Source organism: Gadus chalcogrammus, chromosome 4 (genome assembly GCF_026213295.1).
Source record: "Gadus chalcogrammus isolate NIFS_2021 chromosome 4, NIFS_Gcha_1.0, whole genome shotgun sequence".
In the NCBI taxonomy this organism is placed as follows: Eukaryota; Metazoa; Chordata; class Actinopteri; order Gadiformes; family Gadidae; genus Gadus; species Gadus chalcogrammus.
In genome coordinates, this window is record NC_079415.1 from 26,917,167 (window position 1) to 26,929,312 (window position 12,146).

Consider the following 12,146-nt stretch of genomic DNA (forward strand, 5'->3'; position numbering starts at 1 on the left):
ACAGCATTCACAAAAGGTAGACCAACATGGACATCTATAACCAATAAGCTCTTTATTGAATGTCAACGGCTGGTCTTTTGAGTCCACTGCCCACTCTCTTCATTTGCATCATGAATCAAAGCGATTTGGGGAGTTTATCCCTAATTCGTCCTGATAAAATGACGTTTGCGGTAGGCTACACTACATGTAGAACAACGCTCGGAATACAAAACCATCTGGCGGCCATCCATTCCCTCTGCTCCTTAATGTTATTACACAATAGTATCTTAGATGTCGTTTGTGAACCGACGAGGACCTCTCTCCGCATGCCAGTGCCGGACTAGACTCTGCGATGACGCGTTGACAGATAAAGGAGACTTAGGAAATAGATCTCAAATAACAGAAATATGTAGGGTTAACCATAATCACCTGCTCAGCCTGATCACGTCTCAATGCATTGTTGCTTAGAAAGATCTCAAAGCGACGCCAACTAACAACATGACACCCTGTAAGTACATATTAACAGCGGAGGCATCAGCTCCCCCTCATCTTTAGATCTCACTGAGGGATCAACACGCCTAGAAAAGCACATCAACGTGATAGATGATATTGGCAAGCTTTGTCCAAAACACAGCACCCCAAACTTGTTCTGTGAACAGTGTTGCCAGATTGTGCCAGATTTCCCCAACCAATCTGGCAACCCAACCTGGTCTTGTTCACTGTCTCTGAACCTCTTTTGTGCGGCGCGGTGGACAAAGGAGCCGACGAGCCGCATGCACTGACCGCCGCGCTCTGCTCCCACAACAACACAACCAGATAAACGTTCCGCGTTCAGAGCGATTAAACACACTATCTCCTGGACACAGTGATATTCCTTACTTGGCTCTTAACTAGACACCTTTTAACTCCCCGAGGATCGAATTCCCCCGCCCCCGATCATCATCAGCACCCAGCCTGAAAGATGTGCAACTTTGTCCTCAGTCGGACCCCTTTCCGGCCGCTGATACCCTTACCTCGGTCGGTCCCCGCGAGGAGAAGGAGGAGGAGGATGAGCAGGAGACCGGAGGGAGAGAGTCGGGTGTCGGTGTCCAACCCTGCCGACGAAGTTGACCAGGAGTCGCTCTCCTGTTAATTCCCCGATGAAATCGCCCACGATGTTTAGGTTTTCGGGGCAGGTGTTTGACAAAACGAGGCCCCAGTGGCAGCTGCTACCTTACAATGTGTCCGGTTCGGTCGCCTATCACTACAACTACTACTACCGTCGCCTCCCGCCTGCCGAGTCCTGCTGCTGGCTGCCAGGAGCCGTGACGTCAGAGGGGCCACGGGAGAGAAAGCTGAAGGGACGCACACGCGCACACACGCACACACACACACACACACACACACACACACACACACACACACACGCACACACACACACACGCACACGTACACGTACACGTACACGTACACGTACACACACGCACACAAATACACCTAGGAGGCGCGTAGGCTATAGATAAACAGTGAATCAATTCTTAATGTTTGACAGTAAACTAGGAGGACATGACGAGTTAACACAGGTACAGGTTTTGAATGGCTTAACCTAGAGCATGGGGGGGCGGCAGCTTTATAACAGCAGCCCCAATATAAATAATGTAATAACAATCAGCGAGGGGACTACGGATCCGCGTGTAGATGGCCCGGGACCGCTGGGATTAAAAAACAAAACTAGGTCAAAGTGACTAATTCTTTTGATCTATTTCCATTTAACATTGACAATGGAGAGGGCTTAGAGGGAAAAACATGACCGTGGTATTAGAATGGGGGTTGCATATTATCGACATATATTGTTTGCTTTTTTAAGCTTGTCTGCTTCAGGAGAGGAGACAATGATCATATTGTGTGATAGGAGCGCTCTGTTGTGCCTCACCTCAATTAGAACGACCCCCTGCTCAGAAATCCATTAAACCATAATAACCATATCTGAAAAAGGCCCCAATAAAACAAGCACGCAATGAGACGTGTGATCCTTGTCAAGATCACGTCAAGGACACGGCGGTAACGCGCGCCATCCATCCTACAGTTTATATAGGCCATACGCCCCTTGCTTCGCGCTCCCTCGCTCGTCAGTCTACGCGCGCACGAGCAGACGTGGACGAGCGCTGGTCATCTTCCCTTATGGCCCACTAGACCAGTCTAGGCTACTGAGCAGCTGAATTGCATTGGTGTTGATGTGGATGAACAGAGCATCTATCTCAGGTCAACGGGTAAAACCTCAGTCAAAACTAAATGTTCGAATCTGGCCTGTAATTCACATCTGGTTCCAGAGACATTTTCTTTATGGCAAATAACATAGGTCTATCAAAATCCCATATCGCTCAAATTCTAGTCAAATCGTAACAAAGATACGCGAAACTTGTAATGTGTGGTTGGTCAGAATGTATCGGAAACAGCTGTAAGTGTTCCACTGTCAGTGGATATAACAGGGCCTCCAGCTCAGTCACTTCTGCTCAGTCGGACCGTTGTCTATCCCTTCTCAAGGGCGCCCTCTGATGGACAAACTACAACAGCAGAAAATAAACACGAAACGATGTGTTATTTGGAGTCAACAGTTTTTATTCAGCTTTACACGTAAAATATAAATAAAAGTTATTTACAGATAATTTTGCATAATCATGAAGTAACCCCTTTTGTCGTTTCAGAGTAGCTGGTGAGGTAATCAGAAAATATCGACACGTTTATAAATAGACGATGGAACCAGGAACCCAGTCATCACGGACAGTGAACGGCGTGGGATCTCCCACCGAACCGTCGGTCTGGTAAACAGTAAGCATTGGTCAGAGGGGAGGCATGTGGTTCCTTGAGATCCACAGGCTAGGCTTCATCTTTTATCACGACGTGGCCAATTCCAGCTTGTTCTCCGTTGAGGGTGCCTCCACAACCTCCCCAGCCATGAACTCCTCCTGCAACACCGCGGCCACCAATAACACAAGTAAGGTGTGTGTTATGTGCTATCAGACATGAAACATTTAGAACGAGCCACTCCATGTACACAATAATGCATGCTCTGCATTTATGATTATATTTGAATAATGTCAACATCTGAAACCCCTCTCTTCTGAGAACATCTGAATCTATTGGCTCATGTTGGACTCAGTTCACACTTTTGTTGAGACTATCTCTGCATTTTGGAGATGAAACTCTAGCTAACATGCACTTCAATTTCGCTTGTGAACAGAAACCAAAACAGTATACTAACCATGTGTTCAGATTCTTATAGCTGCTCTGCATAGCTTTTCGATTTTGTATTTATTTTTAAATACGGTTGTCAGTATGTTTGCATTTTCTCAGCATCATGTGTAAGTTGCATTGAATACACGTGTCTAGCAGGGGTTTGCTCTATATCAGGATTTTGATTTTACAAAAAATTGAATCTCACGTGAATGCGCCTGCCACAAATATAAACAATTGCAATTAGGTGTTTGTGATAAGCCGTTGTAAAGTACTCGCAAACGCAGGCAGCATAAGAGTGAACCAATTGGTGTTTGTTACAGTAAAGTGTGGATGAGCATCGCACCTGATCATAAATGACTTTTACAACCAGGGAACAACTTGGACATGTAGCCACTTCTTCACCATTTTCAAGGTCTTCCTGCGGAAAAACAGGTGTTAATGTTCACTGAATAGATAAGTTCATACATTTTTCTAATTAGCAGACAAAAATACATATCATGCTACTCTTTATTAGGATGTACTGTATAACCTGAACTTGAGATCCTCGAGTGTGGATTGCTGAAAATGGCGAGGCAATGCAAAAGCGTATTCTACTGACCACTAACAAATAGTAAAGAAGACAACAAGTGTCCAAACAGTAGCAGTCTAGCGACTACAGATCCCTTTAGATCTACAGCACTAAAAAAACCTTCAGAACCATTAGAACTACAGCCCCTTCAGAACCATCAGAACTACAGCCTCTTCAGAACCATCAGAAGTACAGCCTCTTCGGAACCATTAGAACTACAGCCCCTTCAGAACCATCAGAACTACAGCCTATTCAGAACCATTAGAACTACAGCCCCTTCAGAACCATTAGAACTACAGCCCCTTTAGAACCATAAGAACTACAGCCCCATTAGAACCATTAGAACTACTGCCTCTTCAGAACCATTAGAACTACAGCCCCTTTAGAACCACAGCCCCTTTAGAACCATTAGAATTACAACCCTTAGAACAACACTATTTCCTCAGACCCTGCTTTCGTAATAGAAAACACGTCATCAGTTCAGCATTGTATTCATAACAATAAGCATGCTGTGTCATCCTGATGCATGGGCTTTACTGTCCCACGAAAAATAACACAGTACACAAAAATAACTGCTAAATATGAGTAATCATTCTTAAGCAAACGTTTTAAAGCTTTTACATGTTTGATGATAACTAACACCGATTCAACTGATAAAACTTTCCGCAATAGCCCAGTATTGGTACCTGTTATAATACATTCATCTTATACATTACCTTAGTTATAGCGAACCTGTCACCACAGGGACAAGGGAAGTAGTACGTTTCGGTTTCTTCATCGTATTCAAAATCTTCGATCTCTACCTCGTCGTGATATATCGACATTCTGGCTAGTTATCGGGCCGAAGATATAAAAACGTGGAATTCTCACATTGCCAATTCTGGGTCGACTCATGCATGTGACGTCAATCCCGGTTGTCGCAGGAAAATGACACTTGGAAAGATCCGCCACTAGAGGGAGACAAAGATCGCATTGCTCGCTCGTCATTGTTCCATTCCTCATTTTTTTACTGCCTCTGTCTGTCTGTCTGTCTGTCTGTCTGTCTGTCTGTCTGTCTGTCTGTCTGTCTGTCTGTCTGTCTGTCTGTCTGTCTGTCTGTCTGTCTGTCTGTCTGTCTGTCTGTCTGTCTGTCTGTCTGTCTGTCTGTCTGTCTGTCTGTCTGTCTGTCTGTCTGTCTGTGTCTGCCTGTCTTTCTGTCTGCTTGTCTGTCTGTCTGTCTGTCTGTCTGTCTGTCTGTCTGTCTGTCTGTCTGTCTGTCTGTCTGTCTGTCTGTCTGTCTGTCTGTCTGTCTGTCTGTCTGTCTCTCTGTGTTTCTTTCTGTCCGTCTGTCCGTCTGTCTGTCTGTCTGTCTGTCTGTCTGTCTGTCTGTCTGTCTGTCTGTCTGTCTGTCTGTCTGTCTGTCTGTCTGTCTGTCTGTCTGTCTGCGTGTCTGTCTGCGTGTCTGTCTGCGTGTCTGTCTGTCTCTCCTTCTTTCTTTCTTTGACACTGTCATTGTGAGAAATAAGAAAAACAGTTTGAATGAGCTTTGAGCATTTCAGCATCTTACCCATGTTGCAGTTTATCTCCATGATAGTTAATTGAACATACTTTATCATTAATATTAACAATCAATAATGCATTATTCCATTCAATATAATTGCAGACACTGTGTGTTGTTTTGTTTAAATTATTCTTGTGGAACCAAAGGTTAGGGTCTTAATCATTCTGTGATTAGGTAGCTGTTAATGAGAAGATAATAGGCTGCTAACAATGCTCTGTTCAGCTGTCACCATACAGTCTACTCTTCTCATTGGCCAACAACTTTTCTTGAAATGATTCAGTAAAAAATGCATAACCTACTTAACACTGGAATCCCCTTCATGCCTGATGCAATTAACTTATTGACCTTGCAATGGAACAGATGCAACTGAATTAGATTTTGAGATTGATATTTCACAATTAATTCATTTATCTGACAAATTCAGAATAATTGAGTCCTCTCACCTTACCCCACCATTCAGTCCTACAGACAACTGCCCCAATGTTACTGCAGAAAATTTAAAATATAAAACAAATGTTACACAGAATTAGCGATGAACAAGGCTTCCAATGTTTGGCAGAAAACTGGAAGTGTGAAGAAAAAAACAAGAAACAAACCAAGGTTGCACAATTTCGAACCACCAGAAAGCCAACGAATAGGGCTTGTCATCAATGGTAACCGCCGGCTACCGCTGACCTATTTCATAACAAGTCATCCAGTAACAAGAATTCCTCTTCTATTTATTTGTATCTTTGTCTATGCGTGTGTGTGTATCAGCGTAAATGTGTATCTGCCTGTATGTGTGTGTCTGTCTGCGTCTGTGTGCGAGTGTGTGTATGCAAGTGTGCATTCGTTGGTTTGAGACAGTGGCTGCCACGATGAAATTAGGAGTTTGTCACGAGGATAATTGAATAAAGCAACGGACACAAAGTTAGATTAAGTGGCTTGATTTTAAATAAGAAGAATTTTACACGAACAAAGATTCTTGGAACTGTCCTTGTTTAATGGCTCTGCACAAGACAAGGGTTTTGGCATCGGACATCTTTGGAAGAACTGGCGTGTGACAGTGTGTTGTCATACTTAGGGCAAGGGACTGTATTCCAGTCAAAAGGTTGTTGGTTCGATCCCCAATGATTACAGTCTACCTTTGGGACTCCTTGAGGAAGATGCACTCACTGCTACCTGCTCCTAAGTTACATTTTAACTCAGGGTAGCTTTGGATAAAAGCATCTAAATGATAACCCGGTCTCTGATGCCAGGCCATGGAAGACAAAATGTCCAAGGACACACATGTTAGAGGACAGTGGTGGGGGGCGTGGCAACATAAGAGATGATGATCAGACTTGTACTTTTAAAATAGTCATACACTCTCCAATGGTAACTCTATTCCTGACTAAAGTGGTGCTGTTGATATCTGCTTCAGGTACGATTTGAGGGTTGAAAACCAGAAGACAGAAGGATTTTGAAAAATAACCAACCAAACATCCTCCCTCTCTGCTTCCTACATGTCACCGTTGAGGTCAAAAGTCAAAGTCAAAGTCAAATTTATCAGACACAGAGGTTATTCAAAGTGCTTTAAAATAAAATAAAATACAATGAGAAATATACATATATAAATAAACAAATAATTACAACAATATATATATAATTATTCAAGTAACAACAGAATAAAACAAAACAAACACAAGATTAATTGAAAGCAATAGAAAATAAATTGGGTTTTTAATTTCTTTTTAAGTTAAAGTAGGGGCAGATTTCATTTCTGTTGGTAGTTAGTTCCAACACCGGACAGCATAATGGCTAAATGTCATTTCACCCTGCTTAGAACTGACCCTAGGCTCAACCAGCTGACAAGTATCAGTATATCTAACTGACCTGTTAGGTTTGTAATAGATTAGCATATCTGAGATTTATTTTTACATGAATTTCTTAAAGATGATGAGGAGGACATTAAACTCAATTCTGAATTGTACTGGAAGCCAATGCAAAGACCTCAGGATTGGCGAGATGTGTTCTCTTTTTTTGGATTTTGTTAAAATTCTTGCAGCAGCATTTTTAATTAATTGCAGCCGACTGATTGACATTTTGGGGAGGCCACTGAAGAGGGCATTGCAATAGTCAAGCCTGGATGATACAAATGCATGCATGAGCTTCTCTAAGTCCTGCTTAGATACAACATCTCTAATCTTAACTATATTTCTTAGGTGCCAGAATGCTGTTTTAGTTGTGGGTTTTATATGATCACAAAAACTAAGATCCCAATCCAAGATATAACTGAGATTTTTTACTAGGGTTTTATCTTAAGACGTTTAGCCTTCAAGTAGGCACTGAGCCTCAGTCTCCCTTCTTTCTTCCCAAATACAACTATCTTAGTTTTATCTTTATTTAATTGTAAGAAACTATTTTGCATCCAGCTATTCACTTTTGTAATGCACAGGCATAAAGAGTCAATAGTACCAAAGTCATCAGGTGATAATGCAAGGTAAATCTGCATTATCTGCATAGCTGTGTTATGTAATGTCTTGAAATATTTGGCCTAGGGGGAGCATGTAGAGGTTAAATAACAGAGGCCAAATTAAGTCTAGTAGGCACTGAAAGTTATCACCATTCAATTGAGGTGATAACGAGTTGTGCAGGGAAGTGATTGACAGGAAAGATGGATTGCCCTAACCCAGTGGTTCCCAACCGTGGGGACAATTTGACGTCCTAGCAGTGCCGCAATTTCAGAATGTAGCAAATGCAGCAGCAGTGCTTACACAAACAACATAAATCCACCGTTAAATTGTTATATTATGCCTCCTCTCTGTTATTTTCAACGGAGTTGTCCGAGCCGATGTCCGAGTATAGTTGAGGCTTGAATGTCATTGGCTCATCTGCGTTCTAAGGGCGGAGCTTAGCGTCAGGTCAGTCCCAGGTCAGTCCCCAATCCCAAAAATAGAAATGTATGATTTTCCTTTAATAGGTCTGGGGAAAAGAGGATGGGGGGGGGCGGCGCAAATTCCATCAGAAGTGAATTAGGTGGGTCCTGGAGAGAATAGGTTCGGAACCCGTGCCATAAACCAATCAAAGTAGAGATGCCCTGAGTGTGAGAAATTGCTATCTTCTACTTACGATGGATACCAATGCAAGCTCCTTGCTTGTGTTGCTCGACCTCAGTGCTTCCTTCGACACAATTGACCACAACATTCTTCTTCACCGTATCGAACATCATGTTGGCATCAACGATTCTGCCCTGGTTTGAATCTTAGCTCACAGATAGAAAACAAGTTATCTGTGAAGGATCAGAATCAAAACATTGCAATCTAAGCTTGGGTATCCCCCAGGGGTCCGTCCTTGGTCCATTGCTTTTTGTAATCTACAGGCTTTCCCCTGGGCAACGGAATCAGCTTCCACTACTTTGCAGATGACACTCAAATCAACATCCCGGTTAATTCAAAGGGCTCAACCCGGAAGGTTGAGTCCTGTCTGACTGCAATACAAAGATGGATGTAGAACTAACAGAGCTGCAGGTAGCTCAAGAAAGAGCAGATAGTTACAGGCCCAAAGCAAGACCAAATAAAATTCTAAGCAGGCTCACTATGTTTCGACAGATAGGTCTTCTCGCAAAGTGCCTGTGTTAAAAATCTTTGTGTCTGGTTTGACCCTTTGCCTTGTTTTGAACAACACGTCAAAAGTAGAATTGCATTCTTTCATCTGAGAAAATATTTCTGAAATCTGATCAATGTTATTCGCAGCTGATACAGAGACACTCATATCATCAAGGCTGGATTATTGTAATTCACTGTTCTCTGGTCTACCGACTTATGCAAGGAACTAATGCCTAAATGTTGTTGGGGGGTGAAAGTATTCGACAGAGACCCATTATAATACATTTTGTTCAATATGACATAAGCAATTGATAATGTAGGAGAGAGCAGAGAATTGTACATAATCATTTGCATGGATGTACATTTGCAACTTGTTCAAAGAATGAGAAACAGCTTCATTGATGTGCGCAAGTGACACAATGATGTGAAGATTGAACAAGTAGTTTTGAGAATTGCAATTGTGAACTGAGAAATGTACCAAAGCGACGGAAAAAAACTGCAAGCCCTTTGAGACTGTACTGGTGATTAAGGGCTATACAAATTAAATGAATTGAATCAAATTGAATTGAATTGGCTAGCTATCTCTGTTAATTCATTTTATTTACCCTCATTTTGACCATTCAAGGGAAAATTCTCAGGATAAAATAAATGGCTTGAATGGGGAGTTTGCAAGAGGATTGGGATAGTCATACTGACAAAAGAGGCCCACACACGTGTTTCTGGGTGTAAACAAAGTAGATATGCAAGCGCAACGAGGGGGCAGGAAGAACAGACAACATATAGACAGTCACGATGACAATGGTGCTTACACAACAAAAATGAAGCAAAATTTTGGCCCGGCCTGAATGCATAAAAAGTCATGCAAAGAGGATAATAGATGCATATTTTTTCACGAACTAAAGGGTTCATGCTTATTTTTTGTGATTCTACTTCTTCAATGCAAACGAAAAAAAGAAATAATAATATGAAATATTTAATTTCAATGTTTTTATCTCATCTAATCTAATCGCTCCTTTGCGTTGACTTGATGTATTTGCGCCGCGTCAAAAATCTGCCTCGCTTTTGGTGTGAACGCTACACAAGGCTGTGCTGTTTCGGCTGCAAAAATCACAAGGGATAGAAAATGTTTAACATAGGATTGGATTTTTAAGACATAAACCCGAAGACAGAATGGAGTGATTATGGTCGAAAAGGTAAAAAAGTCTTTGATGTATCGTACAACCATTAACTTAAACATGGCCACAAAGTACATAATCACAGGCATCTAATGATCTGCAAGAACGTGCCATCCTATCTTTGCCATCCTATGCAAGGCTTTTCTTTCAGTTCTATGAGAAAATATCCTATAAATCAGGCAATACGATGGCCATTTGGACATCCAATATCCATAAGTTCCCGATAATGTTTGCCGATAAGTGAAAAATAAGTTATTTCTGTAATTGGTAGAGTAGTGTGCTTGCTGTGCTAAGCCACCACCTTCCACATGTGTTCAAAACGTGTCTGTTTTGGGCATCCCCCCCTAACATTCTCTGACAGGATTCGGTGGTCAGAATCAAACTAATAATCTTGATGGGGTTTGATATTCTTTGCTTAAAAATAAAAATCCTAAATTATAATGTTTTTTGCTACTCAGTTACCTAAAGGGGAGCGTGTCTATGTTCCCCGAGTCCTATGTTCCCCGATGTATGAGACTGGGGAACATAGGACCCTTTTTTTTAAAAAGGGTCCTATGTTCCCCGCTTTTCCCGAAAAGGGTCCTACATTCCCCGATATGTATGTGACCGGGAAACATAGGACCCTTTTTAAAAAAAAGTGTCCTATGTTCCCCGGTCTGTTACTTCCAACTTCCCAAATTCCGGCCGAAATAACCACCAATGGATGTCTTTACCTTTTGTGGAAGAGGGAGAGACGTCGGAGAACCCGATGCAGTCTATTCATAATATTGTAATGACCACGGAAGTGGCAGTGAATGAAGTATTGATTAGACAGAGATTTATTAGATAGGCCTACCTAATAAACCGTTGGAACACACAAGACCGGAAACCATAGCAACGCCGGTAAACAAACCCAAGAAGCCCAATCCCTACGAGAGCTCCCCGCGCTACGGCCATCAGGCACACAGAGCTTTTGGCCGTGATATTATATGAACAATTATTATATTATATTGTAGTGCCGAGAGACGGGAGTCGGAGGCGGAGTATCCAGCACAAAGTTTTAATGAACACAATACAAAAAGACGTTCATTCGAAAAGTCAAAACCGGACTAAACTGGACGGTCGTTCCGTCCGCTAAACGGGTCCGTACTAAACACCCCCCCCACCCATAGTTCCGTGGGTGAATTATGATAACCACCACACAAGCCCCCCCAGAATTCACCCATAGTCAAAGTCCTCGTGACGGAAAGGGGCGACGACCCGACCCCGTCTCGAGCGGATGACAGGGGCCGAGGAAGAGGAAGCAGCAGGCACGTCGGCGCCGTCCGCCACCCCGGAGGTCCCGGGGGTCAACAAGGTCGCTGGAGTCTCAACGGCCAGCGCGGGGCGCGGCGCAGGCGGACGTCCCCGGCGTGGGGGTTGCGCCACCTCCACCGGTCTGGAAATGCCCACGTTAGCCGGCTTAACCCTATCCCAGGAAATGGTCTCAGGCCTACCCCCGACGTCCACCACCAGGCACTTGTCTCCATGGTTCAAAACCCTGAACGGGCCATCGTAGGGAGGGCGTAGGGGACCACGGTGGGCGTCGTGGCGAATGAAAACATAGTCCACCGTGCACAGATCGGGGGGCATGCGGAAAGTGGGAGTGCCGTGTTGCGACGTGGGAACAGGCGCGAAAACCTTAGCGGTTTCCAGCAGGGAGGAACGTTGTGTGGCCGCCGACCAGGGGACCGAGGCGCCAGGAATAAAGTCGCCTGGCACTCGTAGGGCCTGCCCGTAGACGAGCTCCGCCGAAGAGGACCACAGGTCCTCCTTAGGGGCGCACCTGAGGCCGAGCATCACCCATTGCAGCCTATCCACCCAGTCGCCGTCCTTCAAGCTGGCCCGTAGGGCTGCCTTCATGGAACGGTGGAAACGTTCGCACAAGCCGTTCGCCTGGGGATGATAGGCGGTAGTGCGGTGCAGCTTGACCCCCAACCCCTCAGCCACCGCGTTCCAGAGTTCCGAGGTGAACTGCGAGCCCCGGTCCGAGGAGAGGTCTGAAGGAGTCCCAAAGCGCGCGACCCAAGTGCCGATGAACGCGCGTGCCACGTCAGAAGCCGACGTCGAGGAGAGGGGAACAG

The 12,146-nt window shown here is 43.9% G+C and overlaps 1 protein-coding gene across 1 annotated transcript; it reads right to left on the reverse strand.

Moving 5' to 3' along the window:
• Positions 1 to 2,536: 2,536 nt before the first annotated feature.
• dph3 (diphthamide biosynthesis 3) lies at positions 2,537 to 4,688 on the reverse strand. Its single transcript, XM_056588667.1, has 3 exons — positions 4,480 to 4,688; positions 3,539 to 3,613; positions 2,537 to 2,924 (listed from the first exon to the last, which is right to left on the reverse strand). The coding sequence occupies exons 1-3, from the start codon at positions 4,585 to 4,587 to the stop codon at positions 2,853 to 2,855; spliced, it is 255 nt and encodes an 84-aa protein (XP_056444642.1). The 5' UTR covers positions 4,588 to 4,688; the 3' UTR covers positions 2,537 to 2,852.
• Positions 4,689 to 12,146: the final 7,458 nt, after the last annotated feature.